The 19,144-nt window shown below is 41.7% G+C and overlaps 1 protein-coding gene across 1 annotated transcript in view; it reads right to left on the reverse strand.

Annotated features, from left to right (window-relative positions):
- The window catches only part of LOC142042644 (contactin-4), a 307,150-nt gene that overhangs the window by 25,126 nt on the left and 262,880 nt on the right, over positions 1-19,144 (reverse strand). The window contains exon 12 of the mRNA XM_075052777.1: positions 16,823-16,950. Within this exon, the coding sequence (XP_074908878.1) occupies positions 16,823-16,950 (128 nt within the window). The remainder of the gene's footprint in view (positions 1-16,822; positions 16,951-19,144) is intronic.

Below are 19,144 nucleotides of genomic sequence, written 5' to 3' on the forward strand. Positions count from 1 at the left end.
CATTCAAACTGCAAAATTATGAAGTGACTGGCACAGTCTTTGCATTTTTATGGTACAGTGTATGTTTTAGGTGTCTCCTATCTGAGTTCTACGTCTATTATCTACACCCTCCTCATCAGGACCAAGACGTTAGGAATTAGCTGAGATGCAAGAATAAATCCCAAATTAAGAGTCATTAGGAGCGGGTTCCTCTTGAGCTGTCAAACTTACAGAACAGCATGAAAATCACTAGCTGGACTTTCCAGCTTCCCAGTGAATGATCCATAGCTTAATCATCCTTACCGTCACCCAGATCAAGTCTTGCATGTGTCATCAATGTCTTGGGATAAGCTAGTCTTGGTGTACAGGTCATTTACCAAGCAGCCCAAGACACATTCATCCTCCCAAGTACCTGGTGTGAACACAGTGCATCACCATTTGTACTGGTAAGGGGAACTGGATGAGAGCACCTACTGATACTTCAGAAAACAGGAAAGGTTTTTACTATTACATTAAGAAATTGGGCAAATTTAAGATTATTCTATTTAATTTTCAATGTGTTTTAACTTGGTGAAAATAAACCTTTGCACTGAACTGCTCTATCAATGTATTTACCCAAAGTTAGTAAAACCCACATACATGCTGTAATACAGGTATCTGTATAAGTACCATTTTATACAATAATGCAATCTGCAGGAAGACACAATACATCCTGCTTCTCAAAATTAATACAATTATTTCTCAGTTATACACAGTACCTTATTATTATTGTAATCAGACTATATTTGCTCTAGAGCCATACACACATAGACGTAGAGGATGTCACAGTATCATTCTGGTACATATCTACCTATAACCTAAAGTAAATTTATTTTCATTATTATATGCATGCGTGGCTGTGTATGTTCATGGATGTCCCTAACTTAATTCAGGCACTATCTTCTTTACGTTGGGATCTTGGCTGTCACTTGCTGCAGTAAAAAATACAGACCTACAGCTGCCCTTAAGCTGCATTACAAAACCAGCCAAAGGGAAGCACCTTGTTTCACTTTAATTTGGTCAATAGTCGAGGCCTACTACAGTCACTTTTGTATTTGGTTTTAGGGATTTTTGGCCTTGCTTTTCCTGAGAATTTCAATTTGCTGCAGAGTAAGAGCAGCACTGGATCTAAAATTTTACTTTTGTGATATGAGGTTAAAGATCTTGCTGCAATTAAAAAAGGAATTTAGAACATGCAGCAATTTTTTTTCATGATTTGCCAACTTCGCTGCCTGGCCCTTGTAGGACCTGTCTTATGGACAGTGACTGGAGAGACTTTATAAAGACCAGCACTTAGAAACATAACTTAGGTATCAGAATAGTTATATTTGAAACTACGAGCCCTATGCTGCGTGTACACTGAATATTTCCACTGCTACCTGGGTTTGGCCAATGTATCCCAAGGGATTACCCTGCATGGATAGGGAAAACTCTTACATCCACAAAAGAACAAGAGAGTGTTGTCATTGCTAAATCATCTTCATCCATTTCCTCCAACTGTGACCTTCTTGGTTATGGAGGCAAAGAACTGGGACCTACTGAATAAATACTCATTATTATATGAAAACAGCACTGAGGTGTAGCGTTCGCTACATATCAAGGTGCCACGCTTAGATCACTGGTCAGCCCGGACCAGGGAAAGAGACAGATAACACACACAGTGTGAGCGCCAACTTCCGCCTTTTATTGCGCAGTTAATTCCTTTTATACTAACAAGGGGAGGTGGGGTTACAGCTACATCACAAGGCTGCGACTAACCCTCTAACTTTCCGTGCCATCGCGAGATCTTCCGAACGCCGAACCCTACACTGAGGAAAATTTCAAAGTCAAACTTCTGCCATTTAGCAGTTTTACCACTTCTCAACCCTACTTTTAAAATACAAACCCATTCCAGTTCAGCAGGTTCTCTGCTGCTTCCAGATGCTTTAACCCTTTGGTTTGGTGGGTCTGTGCTGTTGAGCTCTAATGAGCAATCAGGACTTACTCCCTTACTCTAACTTTCCTCATTTTTAATATACAATTCCTTTTTGCCCTTCCTCCCTCCACCTCTTGGCAGATAAAAAAAACAACAAACAAACAAAATTCGTGACAGAAAGCAGGCTATCAACATTCACTGATTTTAATAAGTACAAAATGTATTTGCTTATTATAGAGTTTGAATCTCCACTGGAGCACAAAGCTCTATATAAAGACCCAAGAACAATGTAGAGGGTTTCCCACTGGAACTCATGGCTATCTGTCATTAGGAAAAATGACCACCTCTATTTTCACCACGGAGTGTCCATCTCCTGCTGTTATTACAATGGCTTATCTGCTGGGCAGGTTGCTGTACCCATTCCATGAATGCCTTCAACTGAAGTATTTCTCCAAAGCAGCATCTGCTCCTACTATTTTATAATTAGAATATAATTAGTGGAAGTTCCCACATATAGCTCCCATAGAGAAATGACTCTACCACATAAAAGAAAGATCTAAAATTCCCAAGCTATTTACAATCTACACTAAAAAGAAATCTGGGCATTTCTCTAGTGCCTCAGGAAATGACATCCAGACAACAAGACATAATTAAGAACTTGTTATGCATTGGGCAGGACGAGGCATGACAATCTGCAGGCAGGTACGGCAATCAATTATGCAAATAACTTTAAAAAATTTATTTTCCGTTTCAAAAAAAAGCTTTTCAGATGTCTTCAGAAGGTCAACCTCAAATAAAAAAGCCAAACTTTTTAATAAACTAAACACTTAGAAAAAAATCATTGCTGTCACAGGTAGCATCCAATATTCTTCCACTTGAAATTATTTTAAAACAAAATTGAAGTAACTGATTAAATAAAATGTTATTTCAAATAGAAAACGGATGCCTCTAGTTAATAATTATAATGCTGAATTCTTATTTAAGTTGTACATATAAATAACAGAAAAGTTTAAGTCTATTCAGGACAACTTGTGGAAAATATAAGTTATCCAAAAGTACCTGTAAGTTTAAGTCAAAAGAAGAAAGCACAATGGGACTTACACAAACGCTGCTACAAACCTCAGGAATTTACAAGTATCCAAAGAACTGAACCAGGCAAGAGAGAGAGGAAAAGCGAGAGGGAGGGGGCAATTTTAGCTCTCTTTAGCAGTATTCACAGAGGGAGCGTATCCAGACCCGCAGGCTTGCTCGTGGCTCCTGCTAGGGACAAGCACAGCAGGGGAGCCAGCCTGTTAAACGCTAGTTTGAATATTTAGGCTTTGAATCACAACCAAATGTGAACAATTAAGTTTAACAGAATTCCACTGAAAAGAGAATTAGATAAGCAAAAGAAGGGGAAGAGCACAGAGTGAAGAGCAAGGCTGCTCTGTGGGTGAAGGCCAGCACGAGCACAGACCTCAGAGTGAGAGGGAATAAAATGAGCTCTCCTCCTTACTTTCTGTCGAGCTTGAGCAAGTCATTAAAAGTCTCTGCTGCCTTATTTGCCCAGCCTATAAAATGGAAATAAGACCTTCATTATAAACTGTTTTGTCTTCTTATACCACTGTGCACAGCGGACACTTTTATTTAAGATTTCTTCCTGAAACCCTGTTGAGACTTCCACGTTACCACAGGCGAGAGTGAAGCCCAAACACCTATTTCTGAACAGACCAAGTGACAGTAAGAACAGAACGCACAAAACAAACCTTGAAAAAAAGTTACCTGGGCCACAGAGGTCTAATTTGTTTCCTGGTGAAGGCGAGATGGTCTCTCACTGTCCTGTGCTCTCTTGCAAGGAAGTGACTTGTGTCTCCATGTTCTAATTAATTAGTGACACACTGAGAAGGCAAACCCTTCTTCCAAGGGATGTGCTACTGTTTTGCTCTCCTGTTGGTTAAGCCCTGGTACTGATGTTATGGGAAGGGGCAGGATGGAGACAGGATCACATGTGGAAGGAAAATAATAACCTGCGAGACCATCCTGTCATTATAACTTGCTCAAAATCCCCAGCTCCTACTCTACTGAATAAATATTCAACACAGAGCATCATTAAAAAGCATCCCTGACATTTCTCCTGTTACATGGCATTTTACTTCAAATTAGCCATGATTTTTTCTTATGTAAATCACTTCGAAACAAGAATCAAGCTCTAACATGCAAAGATACACAGAGAGGAAGAACAACGTCACATGTCAGCATGAGCATTTCTCCATTCACCCTGGTTTCAGTGATGGACAAGTTTGGCCCCGAGCACACAGTTTTCCTAGGGCTTCAGCCACGGTCCACAACACTTCCCCCTGACACTCCCACTCGTGGTTGTCTGCTACAGGGAATGATGTTCATCTTCAACTGTACCAAATAGTTTAGTTACCACGACTAATGGGTTCAGGCTTGGATTTTTACAGAGACTTTCTACTGTGTACTTAGACACAAAAGGAACTGGAATTTTCACTGGTGAAATACTCTTTCTAAATAAACTCTAATAAAGATTATTACTGACATATATTCACAATGTAGCTAAAAGAAAACGCAGCACTAAAACTTACAACTTTGATCACTAGTTCTTCATGATACACTTACAAACTTCCAACATACTGAAAGCAAAATTCGTATTCCAGAGGTGTGTGTGACAAAGAAAACTAACCAAAGCCATGGTGAGTCAATTCAGCGACAAAACCTCTTTGTATTTCAGAGTCAACCTGCTTTTGAGTCATCAACATTTGTATTCATGTCATATTCCCAAATGACTGGCTTGAGCACTGCGATACAGCACACCTAGAACTTAACCTATTCGGTGGTGTCTGAATAAATTCTCTCTGCCATCATGATTTTGGGATTAAGACAAGGGACTCTAGTCTCCATATTAACTTTGATGGGATTGCTCATACTCTTACTTAAGTTGCATTAGGAGAGGGAAAAATCAGGTCCCAGGAGTCCCTAATATTGCAAGCACCACCTCATCATTGTTCAGCAGTGCTTTAGTTACTCTCTGATGTGTCAAACCCCATCACTCTTAGTCTTTATCCATGCGCCACTTGGCTATTATTATCTGATAAGCAACTCTGAGTAACCTGTTTGCAATCCAGCTAGGCTCAGGGAGAAAAAGTCACAACAGCTCAAAACCTCAGAAGTTTGGTTCTGCTAAGCTGCTTCCAAAAACGCTTCTGAGAAAATACACAAAAGGACTGGTATTTCCCCAAGTACTGTCCCAGATTCTTTTCTTCAACACTCTTACACTTTTTCCTCCTACGACAGAAAATGTGCTCTCTAAACACTTCCTCTGTATCTTTGATGTTAAAAACGTAGCCTTCAGGCCAGTCTGTTCTTAGTCGTATTTTCAAGGATATAAAGTTCTTAGGATAAGAGAGTCATTATCACTTTCTGCCTTTATTCTCCCACACTGCTTCCTTCATCTTTACCCGAAATGGAGATCGGCAATCACTTTCTCAATGCATGTTATGTTTAGATCATTATCTCCCCTATCCCTAACTGCACAGTCAGACTGAATTACTTCAGTGTGGAGAGAAGTGGCTCTAGGGAGACCTGCTCCCATCTTCCACAACAAGACCGTACATCACAACGATCTGTTTTCTCTCTTGCATTGTTTCTTCTTAGTATGGCCCTATAATTTACCCGAATTTGTGGGATTCTCACGAAACTCATGTCTGGAAGATCATCCCACTGCATGCTTTGGAAAAGGACAAACTACGTGTCCTCCGTTGGGATGAAGATCAAACTCATAATGCTAGTAGACTTACAATGCAAGATCTTCTTGAGCAAAGAAGAGACAAGGGATTTACATCCCACAGCAGTACAACCGTCACATTTCATTTTCTAGAAGCCAAAATAGTTCCATGAAACTAAAAGCTTGAGGAGACAGATCTTCCACTGCCAGGAACTCCTGCTAACTCCATTACGACACACAAAGCCGCAGGAACTGAGATATGGCCCCTTATATCCAAGCCCGGCTGGACTCCTTTCTCCTTACGCAGCCCTTAAGTGTGCAGAGCCGGCAGCACAAACTGTTAAAGCACCAGACCTGCCGGCACGGGAGACGTCTGTCCGCTCAGCTACGTCCAACCCACGGACTCTCTCCAGCACTCTTCTGGCTTGCTCTGCGTGGCCGTGCTGCCTTGTGAACCGGGTTGTATCATGCTGGCTTATCCTACAGACCTCAGCTTTTCCTATTTCTCATTGTAGCTCTTCTCCAAGGGCTAAAGTAATCTTCTACAACAGCCAGGGAAATGGATGGAAAACATTAAGTTGAAAACATTACCTTTCTTATGAATTTGTAACTGTCCCCAGTCTGATAGTAATTTCCAGTTAACAAGCTCTGGCTAGTCTTCACTTATGAAATTAACCATTGGATGAAATAGTTTGTTGCTTGTGTTTTCTATACAACCACATACATAAACACACAAACATACAATCAAATGCACTATGTTTATTTTTATTAAAATATCTATCAGAAGTCCTTGATCTATGGTTTCATTTTAACTATGCTGGGTTTTCATTTGTATTCAAAAACTGAAAAATATTTTAACCTTTCTGAAATGGATCATGTTAAAATAAATTGAAGCACATTGATGAAAAGTGTTAATTAACCTGCTTTTGTCTCATTAAGAGTCTGTGTTTAACCTATAGGTCATCTCCTCTTTCAGCTGATGTATGGATTTGATCTTCAATGATGAGCTAAACAACCCAATCTCCTATTGATGCCCGAGAACTCCTGAACCTCTTGCTTTTTTGGGAGAGGACAAGAAAATTCCTAAAAAGCAAGTGCTAAGCTTTTTAAGGAATTATTCTAAACCTTCTTTTATGGCAGGACAGGTTGCAATAATGCTGACTCTGTTTGCTGGTTCTGACTGGGATAGAGTTAATTTTCTTCGCAGTAGCTGGTATAGGGCTACATTTTGGATTTGTGCTGAAAGCACTGTTGATACCAGAGGGATATTTTGGCTACTGCTGAGCAGTGCTTACCCAGAGCCAAGGGCTTTTCTGCTCCTCAGCCCACCCCACCAGCGAGGAGGCTGGGGGGGCACAAGGAGTTGGGAGAGGACACAGCCGGGACAGCTGATCCCAACTGATCCCAGGGATATTCCAGACCATAGGACGTCAGGCTCAGCAGATAAAGCTGGGGAAGAAGGAGGAAGGGGGGATGTTTGGAGCGATGGCGTTTGTCTTCCCAAGTCACCATTACTTTGCATGCTGGAGCCCTGCTGTCCTGGAGATGGCTGAACACTGCCTGCCCGTGGGAAGTGGGGAATGAATTCCTGGGTTTGCTTTCCTTGTGCGTGCGGCTTTTGCTTTCCCCATTAAACTGTCTTTATCTCAGCCCACGGGTTTTCTCACTTTTACTCCGATTCTCTCCTCCTTCCCACTATGGGGGGAGTGAGCGAGTGGCTGCGTGGGACTGAGTTGCCGGCTGGGGTTAAACCACGACACCCTGCAATACATTGCGGGTTTAAGATAAAAACACAGAACAAAAATATGAATATTTCCCCTCCCCCCCTCCAGGGTATACAGACATAATGCTTGAACTTTTCTAAAACCAGGTTTTTTTTTTTCCCACATTATGTGCTGAAGCAGGTATATTTATAAGCATCAGCCACTTGCCCTTGTCCTGACTTCCTTATCTACCTGTGCAGCTATCAGTTTTAAGACCCCTGATGTGCCTGAAGGTTGGCTGGGGATTGGAGGGACACAGAAGAGAAAGGAGAAGGTGGTACGGAGGGAAGTGGGGGCAAGAATCTGCTGCATTTACCATTATCCAGAGCAAATATTTCACACTGAATGGCACTCTCTACATCAGAATCAGATAGGCAAAGTACCTGGAGAAGCTGCTCTGTAAGAATCAATATATATGTATTTCTGCTTTTAAAAATATAACTCTAATAATGCTAGAGATAAGTCCAAAATTGGCAAGAGAGATAGGCTGAAGATCTATGCTTTTTAATATCAAGCTCTTCACCAAGACAACTTTTATCACATTAATGGCAAAATCACACTGATTGTAAAACAGCCAAAATGAGGCAATTAGTAAGGCCTGTGACAGCCACAGAAAACTAAACGCACAAGGTTTTCAGTGCATGCCAGATGGATATCTTCAATATATTTCTTATTGTCTGCTTGTGGTAATATGTTCAATTAAACTGAATCAGTACTACAGAAGACCCTTTGAATTGCCTGAAAAAAATTAATTGTCTGCTGCAAATTTAATGAAGCTTAACAGTTGTATTATGTTTACAAGTTTTATTTGTTATGATTAGTAAGTGTTTACAAGAAAAAAAACCTAACTTACTTCATTCAACTAGCCCTAAGAGCAAACCACTGGTATTTTACAGCTTATTTCATTTACATGTGTCTTTGCCATTTACTGGTTTTGTCCTTAGCAGCTGACCTAATTTTTTTATCTCCCAAATAAGAAACCAAGAGCTCTTGCTGTGCTGTTCGTTCGCGAGTTGTTGTGAGTTAAGTCTCACTCAAGAGTTTGACCACAAACTAGTGTTACGACGTGTCCCCGGAGGGGCCGATGGAAATGCCCGGCCATGGGCTGGTCCCTCTGACGCTTGCTAGGATCCTCATCAACGCGCGAGCGACGTCCCAGCCTTCCCCCGCACAATGCAGCCAACACGCCATGGCTGTCACGTTTGACAAGTTCACATCAAGGAAATCAAAAGCAAAAGGCACGTCTGAGTAGACCCAAGGAGGGATGGCTTTGGGGAAAGCTTGACAGCAGATGAGGCATCTGCTTCTCATTTTGCCACTTCTGTAATCTTGGAATAATTACCACCTTTTTGCTTCAATTAACTGTCAGAAAAATGGAAATGCTGACATGATATGCAGCTATTTCATTTTCCCTAGGGTGCTTTGGGGCTGACCTGATTTTTCTGATGACCTCAGGTTCTCACCTGAACGCAGCTGGGATAAAAACCAAAAGTTTACCAGACCGAGGTGTAACACGCGCAGAGGAGATGCACCTGCCAGCTCTCAAACACAAAGGTGAGCTCTTTACAGCTGCAGAAGGCAATTTGGACAGGCATCATATAACAACCTTGACTGTGGTTTGCAGTTGGAAATAAACATGGAAGTTGCCTGAAACTATAAAATACTTGATTAAGCTTTCTGTTTGAAGTGCCATATGGAGAAAAGCTGCAAGGACCCTGAGGTATCTACTGGATACCAGCACCATCACCAGCTTCTACCTGAAGCTTTTCTACTCAGGCTTCGTTAAGGAGATCCAGCAAAGTGCAGCCTGCAGCGCTGGGGCTACCACGGCTGAGGGGAGGGAGGAGCAGATGTGGCGGATGCACAGCTCTCTCATTTATAATTGTGTCTTTCACGCGGGTGCTTTGGGTCATAATTTTACTTAAACCTAGCAAAAGACCCTTAATTGTGTCATAGAAATAATTGGTGTCAGTGGAATATATTCCTTTGCAATTTTACGGCCAAAGATTATTGCTTTCATTGTCAATTGTTAAAATCAAGCATTTGCTACTGGTTGTGAGTTAGAAGTCAAGAAAGATTTTTCAAACTTAGAAGTAAGTTTTATTTCCTGAACATGAGAATACAGCAACATGTACTCATGAATAAATCAGTGCTTACATAACTCTACGGCGGGCTCTAATCCTTTTTTGCCTATAAACCCCTGATTTAGAGATTCTGGAGAACAACAGTTTGTACTCTAAATTGACTTTTTCTCCCTGAAATTCTTTAAAACAATGCGCTAAGCCTGACAATGAATATTCATTTATGTCTGAACTACGTATAAAAACTGTGTCCAGCAACTACTAAAAAAACCTTTAACAATAATGGAACTTTATTTAACTTCTTCAGAGTTCTGAGTCTTTGGTAAGTGTAGAAAATCTTGGCTTTGATAACAGCTGAACACACACCTTGTGTGCTATCCAGCGTAATTATAAAAAGCCCATAAAATATGGACAGCCCTAAAGTGCTGCTCTGGGATTATTACTTTAAACTCTGCCTCTCTTTTTTAAATGATATTTTGTGCTTTCAGCACCAGGTGTCATTTAACCAGGTCCTTTCTTAAGGGCTGAGGCGTAACCAACATGAATTTAAATTAGATTGAATTGAACTGTGAGGAAAGAAAAATAAAGACCTTGCATGACCTTAAACACTGCTGGATCAAGACAGACCTCAGAAAGAGTGACGGAGGGGCTATTCATATTTCAAAATTACTAACCACTAAACCCATGACATACGGACGGATGGTATGGAAAATGCCCGCAATAGCTTTCTGGGACAGCTTTCCATATGAGCAAAGAAGCAGCAATGTATCTGATGGGGGAAAAATCAGGGAGGTATATAGAGGGTTTCTGGTAATGTGGGTAGTGTTCAAATTGGTCAACAGATTTAAGTATCTGCTGCATTTTTCCCCTGGTTAATGTAAAAAAACCCAATGTCTTAATGTATGGCTTACTCTCCCTCTTGGGAAAAAAGTTAAACCCACACCCCAAGGAACCAATATCCCAGTTACTCAGAAGTAGTCATGACCTAGTTGACAATAGCTGGTAAAATTCACGGTGCTAGAGTAATTTGTATTTACTGATTAAAAAAACAAAAAAAAAGGACACTCATGAAAATACACACACTCCTTGCTGAAAGATTAGCATTTTGCACAACTGCAAAGTAAAACCATTACACCGTTCCCCTGCAGCCAGATCCATTCAGAGTACACCGTAACAAGGAGAAACACTTTGTTAATGCACCTAACACCTCTGCAGAGGTCAGCAGATGTATTTCAAAAAAGCTACATGTATTTTTGACTAAGAGAAAATCAGGTTTATTAAACACCACCTTTTTTATTGATGGAGTCAGCAATGGCACTATTTGACAACTAGCTCACCTGTAGGCAAGCCCAGCATTTGCTGATCTCAGTCGTGCAAATGGCCATAGTGTTAGATTTAAGGCTGGCACGGAAGCCACAGCAGATGCTAAAGAACTCAGTCAGCAACAGTTGCTCTGTTATGCAGAATCAGTGATAATGTCTGTGATAATGGAAATAAATTATTTGTAAGTATAAACCAAGATATAAATAGACACACACACCATCCTAATGGTGGAAATAATTTTGTAAGGAACACACAACTGTGATCTAAAGCTTGGATGCTAACACTGGATATTCACTCTGGTTTCAGTTTATCTATGAATATCCAACAAAAAAAATCTGAAGTGTGATAATGTGTAAACATTTCCAAAAGAATAAAATAAGTCTCTGAAAAGCCATGAGGGATCGATCAGTCAGACTGTATGATTTTCCATACGAGTTTGATCTCTCTATTTTGTGCATTTTGTCTTTTAGACTACTATAACATAAAAATGGGATTAATTTAAAAGTCTGCCAGGACCCTTAAGCTTATAAACAAATAATACATTCAAAAAAAAAAAAATCAAACTGAAGGCATTATACCAAGTTGTCTTCAACACAATTATGAGGGGTTATAATGAGGTCTTCAAAGGTAAAAAGAACTACAAGCGATTAAAACTCCACTCCTGCAAAACTCAACAGCCGGTGTTTCGTGAGGAGCACTGCTGGTGCACACACATCTGCGACCAGCCTCTGTGCCGTTCAGCTTCGGAAGGCTGATGGGTACAAAGGTATCAAAGTCACCTCAGCCCAACCGAAGAACATTATGCACAAATAGAAAAGGAGGCATAAGCAATTCCGTTTGATTGCATGTGTGCTCGTTAGCACATACCAGCTTACTGTATTATGTGGAAATTAAGCCACAAATGACTTGAAGAAACCCTGCACCATGCGTTATCAGCCACGTTCAAAACAAAACTTCTGAAACATGCAATAGCAGACAGATGGTCAGTCATTAGAGAACGATGTCTCTCCACTGGCGCATACCTGTGGAGCTGGAGAACTAAACTCTTTTCAGTTCTTTATGGGCAGCATAATATTCATAATCTCTGAAGATGAAAAAAATGGTTATTCCTTATCTACTAAAACAATCCATAGTAGTATAAATTTACACTAGCCCCATGGATACAAGGCAAGCACAACGCATTTTCTGAAGAATGTAGTTCAATACTGATCAAGTGATGTTGAAGCAGAGACACCCACAGATGGCAAGATGGGCCAGGAAGACCATCGCATCCCCTCGACACTGTTTTTACAGAGTGTGAATGCTGTGTCCACGCTGACCAGTACAGCGCTGCCCCTGAACTATGAGCCCAGCTACTTTTAAAGGTCTAGAGTAACACAGTAAGAACTGCAGGTTTAAAGGTAGTAACATCTGAAGTCTCTGAAAAGTTATCTGATAATGAGCCAGAATTTACAGTATTTAATCAATCGTTTCAATTTTAAGTGCAATACAGCAATTCAATGTTCACACAAAGGAATAGGCTTGGAATGGAAAATATGCAATTTTATAGAAAATAATTTGGATCACTGTGCTGGACAAAATCAAGACTATCAGTCTATTCAAGCATGAGGAAGAAATAACCTATTGACGTTATCTTTGTATTCTTTTTCTGCTAAAGTGATACGGATACCAGCTAACAAAAGTTCTCTTGCTTTTACTGCCTTGACCCCCCCCATGACAGTCCAAATGAGACAAGCTAATGGCAGTAGGAAAATGTTAAAGGTGCATCATAATGAAACAGGCAAATAAAGTCATCAGAACTTGCCCTTGTCAGAGATGCAACAATGTGACCGGAATTGCTGTACGTCCCAACAAGAACAGAAATGTACAGAATCTACCAAGCATTCGCATGCTGTTTCCGTCCATTAAACCACAGAGGTAAGGGGACTGGAAAAGCCTGGATCATCCTGGTCTACCATCAAAGGCAACCGGATAGTAAATGGTACGAAAAGCCGTTTCTGGCAAGCTGGAGTGCTTTAAAACCCAAGAGGATCTCCGGTGTCGGACAATCCCTGCCACCACCCCTCCGTGGCCAGTTCCATACTGCACAGCTCCAAGCCCAGAGGCGGCAGCAGCCCGGCTCGCATCTGCAACCGCTCATCTGCCGGAGCATGGCACGGCGCTCCTGCCTGCTTGGGAATTACAAAGGACCGCACCACGAAGCTACGGGCTGTGGAGTTGAGCTGACTGATCAGATTTATAGATAGATTTATATAGGTTTATATAAAAATATGTATTTGTACACATAGGTAGACTTGTAGCTCAGAACACAGCTGAGAGGAAAGCAGATGTTTGAGAAGCAGCCACGCGCGCCTGCGGTGGGTGCCACAAGCCATTCACCTCCAACGTCACAAAAGCAAAGCTGGCCACAGGCTCATCAAGATATTTAGTGTGTCTGCTGCGAAACAAGCTGCATGACAAGGATTTTCTCATTCTGTGAAAGGAACAGTGGCAATACACTATTGTCATCTGCATTCCTGTCATTACCTTGTTTTCGCTGCTTCTTTCACCCCTAATGCTGCCCAAGAAACTTCATTTGGGTCTTAGTCATTGCACAAGCTGGGACGTTAGCACCAGGAGCCTCTGCTTGCAATTCCTATATTCAGAGCTTTTATTGCAACATCTTGAAATTAGTTTTCTATTTCAGAGCTGCTGCTGTATTAGCCAATATACATCACTGCATTAAATACAAATAAACTCGTATTGTACAGTCTATGCCTGTTTACACTATTTGTCATTTAATCCCTGGTACTATAGTGTTTCTGGATGTTGGAAGACTGAACATTTAGCCTCAAGTACAAGAAAAAATGGGAAAAAAAAGATGGAAAATTAATATTTATATGCTACATGTAAACACACACCTTGTTTTGCGTAGCTCTGATCACTGTCTGAGGGATTCTTCTCTATCCTTACAAATTCAATCTTGCTTTTTAATTTAAAGGTCAAACGGTACATGCAAGTTTACAAGATTTCAGGTCTCAGCGGCCAGAGAGGTTCTCATGTAGCACCAACCAACAGAACAAACCCAAACTACAATCTCACTGGTTCGGAAAACCACCGAGGTTCACCAGTTCTGACAACAGCATGTTAATACACAGCCCTATGGGCACCCGTCAGAATTTCATATTTTTTAAGCTGTCTAGTCATGCATAATATGAATATTTATTCATCCCTCTCTGGTTGTTTGCCAGAGATTTATTTTAAGCTCCTTGGTTCTGGTGTAACAGATATTCTCCTCCTCCTCCCATCCTTGCCTACACTATCTTTGACACCGTCGGCGTCTCTCCCCGAGAGAGAAAGAAAATTAAAAAAAAAAAAAAAAAAAAAAAAAGAGAACCTGCAATGTTAATGGAAGAACACAGGAAGGTTGGAAAAAATATCTTTTGACCTTCACAGTTTTTTACGCAATGACGTAAGATGAGTTAGAAAAGAACATAAGTATATCTTAAGGTCAAAAAACTCATTAGCTGATAAATTAGTCTTTTTGTACACTGCAAAACTGAGTTAAAGTATTCAGTCATATTTCCGTCAAAACTTGCCGATGTTTTACTTAGGGCAGAGAAACTCAAGCATTTCAATATAAAATACAGTATTTTACACAGTTCATTTGGAGTTCAGAATAGTTTCTGCTCTTTTATACTTTTTATGGGATAGACTTTGAAATTGCATTTCTCAGTTTGCTGTTAATATCCACATCTTGGGCTTAAGAGTTTATTCTCTGCTTCATGCACATGTGTCACTCCCATTAATGCTAATGGAATCGAGTTAAAACGGAGCACTGAGGGAGAAAAAAGTACTTGCTAATCCTTTATAACCTTACTGCAAAGAAAAGTGATTTGTAAACCACGTGAACCCAAAGATCAGGTACAATAGCTGCTGACTATTGTGCCCAGAGTTACGGGCTATTCCTTGGGTACTGCGAGGAAGAAAGGATAAGCCATGAACTACAGAAGCATGACTCTTCAATAACAGAAACGAAACACACTCCTATTTTCAACGATTGGCTTTTTTACGGTGATACACGCGGTCCCTGAACTGCAGACCCCGATTCAACCCCCTCGGTGCCTTGCAGCACTCCAAAAATCAGGACGACCTCAGCTGTGCCCAGCCTGGAGATGAAAAGCCGGTGCCTCCTGCTGTGGGCAGGCACCACCCTGCTGCAGTCCCCGCGGGAGTCCAGGGATGGATGTTCGGGCTGTGTTTACCACTCGGCTCTCCAGTTTTGCTCTGGGGCAGACAGTAGCTGATCGACCCTTTTAGTAATAGCCAAGGTCTTTTATACCTTGTTTGTTTTCCCTGAGCAGTGCTTTCTTAGCTATTTGCTGTGGGTGCCTCCTTAGGACAACACAGATTAAGAAAAGGCAGAGTCAGCTCCTATACAGATCTAACGCTGATCTTGTCTCCATTTTTGTTTGCAGGGATCAACGTGGGCATGGGCAAATGCTGCACAAGCTATTCAAAACAACCCCAAACCTGAAGCACTCTTGGTGTCAATAAGCTGTAGCAGAAGATATGAAAGGATAACGCAGCCCTCCACCCTGGGGCTGCACCGTTGGCCCCTTGGTGTAAGGGAAGCAGAAGGGCCGAGCACGATGAAGCCCAACCTCAGAAACACCCCATCTAACTATAAACACCTGACTGGATAGCTAAGGTAGAGGCAAACATTTTGCTCTGAGAAAAACCTGCTGCTGTACCACCGTCACCAGCAGTTTATAACTAACACGGGCTCACCAGCTTTATCAGCACTCGCCTGATCCTGACGTTACTTGCTGAAATGTGCTCCGACTATAAAACCCACGGATTAGAACTTGCATTGAAACATTTTTAAGTATTCCCTACATACCATAAAAATAATTGATGGGGAGAGCCTCTAACCAAATACTATCCATCAATGCCAATATATGGGAGAATTAAAACTGACAGCGTTAGAGCTTTGTGATTGATTTATTGCTTTGTAATCAATCTTTCCTGATTTGTTATCCAATATAGGTCTTTCCCCAAATAAGAAGGGAATAGAGAGTGATTATAAGTGTAATAATCTATGTATTCATTGCCTATAATAATTTATCAGACATTGGACTACTCACAAGCAGACCAAAACTTAAGACATTTGTCAGTGTCTCTCATTGTTTGTCAAATTATTAAATATTTTTGTCAAGCATTATAGCTTTTGCTTTTGAAAAAAGTATATGACAGAAAAATTCTGAACACACATGAATAAACACTTTGAATTCCTGATATGCAGAAATTGAGCCCTGGGTAAGAAATAATGAAATTAAATCAGAGTTTGTTCATCTTTTCAAAAATTATGACATTGAATTGCAAGGGTGAAACTCTTGCATCATTCTGCAACAAGACAAGATGTATTAAAGAGTTCAGAAGGTTTTAAAAAAGATAACAGAAGTTTATGAATAACAAGAATAAATGAAGCTGAACTAGGTAAGACATGTTTTTAAAGGACACCACCTAACCACAGTATGCTGAGGGCAACATTTCTCCACAGGTACGCCATGGCTTTATGCAAGTCCTTTGCAAAACTGAATCTTAGGACAGAGCTGGCTGCAGTGACAGCAAATATTTCTCAAGCACGATTACTGGCCATTGCTGGAAACAAGTCATACAATGATATGGACCACAGTCCTGGCTTTGTGTTACAACTCCCATATCACTTGCAGTAAAATTTTAAACCACGTGTGAAAACAAACACATTAACTTGCTGTAAGCACCATCAGTCAGTGTGACCACAGACACGTTCTTGCTGTTAACATCACCTCCGACCCACGAGGCTCGGCAGGTTTCTGAGACGCAGGAGAGCCTGACTGCGACAGACACTTTAATCCCTCTGGGCTCCACCTGCATCAGCATCAAAGGGGAAAGGCGCAGCATGCGTGGGGCTGCTTGGGATATTCTTAGATGCTAAGATAGAGTATAAGCCATGTGCAATAAAAATTGCGATTACCTTTCACAACCAAGTTGCCTGTGCTGCTTGCTGTCCCAAAGTGGTTTGTTGCCACGCAGGTGTAACTTCCCGCGTCGGATTTGGTGACGTTGACAATCCGGAGGCTCCCATCATCCAAAACGGTGATTCTGGAAAGACAGCAGACACAAAAGTTTTATTTTTTTAAGTCAACATAAAACTCTTTCGAGTCTGCATTAATTATTGATGGTTTGAACAACAGACAGTCCGTTGCGCGTTACAGAGGGAGTTCAGCTGACAGAAATCTCTTAGGACGCAATTCATAAATACTGAATGCATAATTTACATGAGTTTTCCTTGTCTTTACTTGAGGGCAACTTTAATTTACACACCAGAAGCTTGTATAGGTTTTACATGCATCTGTACTTTGATATTCAGCACTCACCATGACAACCCTTGCAACATGTGGTACACAGGCCACATCTGAAAATCTCCACGCTAGCTGCTTAACAATGTAAAAGCTTTTTCCGAACAGATGCAATGAAGCAGGTGTTTCATTGCTGCTTTTTTCAAGAAGGCTGATGGCTTTTCAGCAAGGGTACCATGCTGCCAGGCTTCCCCCCACGCTCTCCACCTCTCTGCCTGCAGTGGGGCTTATCTGCAGTTGCACTGGCAGGTTAAAAAAAAAATATATATTCTATTTCATTCCCATCCCCTCCTCACATACACACTCCCTGTCAAAACAGGGTTGTTATCTGCAGTGGTACACCTCTGTTGGAAGGTGGGAGGCAGGCGGGGTTGGCACATTAATTCCTGGGGTGATCCCCAGCCCCTCCTCTTGCACAAGGGCTGCATTTCAGGCTTGCCTTGTTCTTACAGTTAGCTTTGCCTCCTGTTCCAGTTTCTTCTGCTCTGCTCTCAGTCAAGAACAGAAAACCTGATCCTGCCCAGTAAAGCCCACTGAAACATGAATGCCTTGTGCCCTGTGGAGGCATCATCTAAGAAGACTCCAGAAAAAACTTTCCCCCAGCCTAACATCACCTCTTTTAGCAGAATATTTGGTTGTCTGCTCAGTGTCATGTCTTGCAGCAGTCTGCTTTCTCCCCTTCAGCCACTTTCAGCCCTGCATTGAAAATCTTACATTAATGCCTGCTTTCTCCTGCTCAATTATTTCCCAATTTAACTAATTTGAAAGAAAATGAAGAAGCCTTCCTGCATCCTTAACGCCAATCAAGCTCTGTGCAACCGGATTGAGAAATTAGAATGAAAGAGACTGAGCAAACAATACTTGCAGCACTGCAGAAGTGCTCAGATGGCACTTCCCACCCGAGAAGGCTTTAAGAAACAGACAGCATGAATCGGCACGAGCCTTTTCTTGCAGCCATGGGGCAACACTGAGGCAGCTGAATAAAGCACCCGTGTGAGACAAGGCACGAACACCAGCGCAAAGGACATCTGCCCACGCCAGCTGTGGAGCTCCCCAGGCTCCTGCCAGTTGCAGCCACTGGGTTGAGCACTGTCCCCAGTGGGGCTCAGGAGACTTCGTGTCACCTAAGGGAACCGGCGTGGGGGCCTTTTGTCATGCTGTGCTCTCTTGATGGGCACACATGGGCTACTCAGTCCACATGCATAGACTTGCTTTGAAAAATGGGACAGTCTGACTGTCTTTATAATGACGGTACTGAGCGAGGAGGAGGAAGACAGTGCAAAGTGCTCCGACAGCAGCCACCAAATCTCTATCCTGGCTACCCTCTCCCTGACCTGCTCTTGCAAGCAGCACACCACCACACAGGCCAGCTGCAGAGACCAGGGACAGAGGTTATATTTCACACATCAGTAGCAGTGATATTAATAGAAGTTTCTCAACTGGCTTATAGGTCTCCAAATTGTTGCAGTCAGTAACATTCACTACTGTAATTTATTTTTGCAGGAGTCCAGTGCCATATATTTGCTTCTCTAGCAGTTGCTCCAGCTCGATAATTGGAAGAGAGTAGTATATAGCTACTTGTCTCTTATCTTCACTACTATGTTGGCACAAATCAATGCATGTATTACATTAAGTGTGCACTGGAGGACAGGACTTGCCACACTGGCCTCCAGTGCAGGAGCCTGGGCACTGGCAGCACCAGGAGCTCCCAAGGAATTATTTACTGCTGTTATCAATTTCAGGTCTTCGGAAACGATAGTGCCTTTCTGAAAGCTGAAGGTGCCCTTGGCATGCATTAAAATTCAAATCAATATAAACGACAGAACAAGCTCAGCAATATGCTCCAGCTCAAGCAGGACCACCCTGCTCCGGCAATTGCCCCTGCCAGGCTCTGCACTCACTCCCTCAGCATTTTTGCCATCCCAAGAAATCCAGAA

This window comes from Buteo buteo, chromosome 21, assembly GCF_964188355.1.
Source record: "Buteo buteo chromosome 21, bButBut1.hap1.1, whole genome shotgun sequence".
Lineage (NCBI taxonomy): Eukaryota > Metazoa > Chordata > Aves > Accipitriformes > Accipitridae > Buteo > Buteo buteo.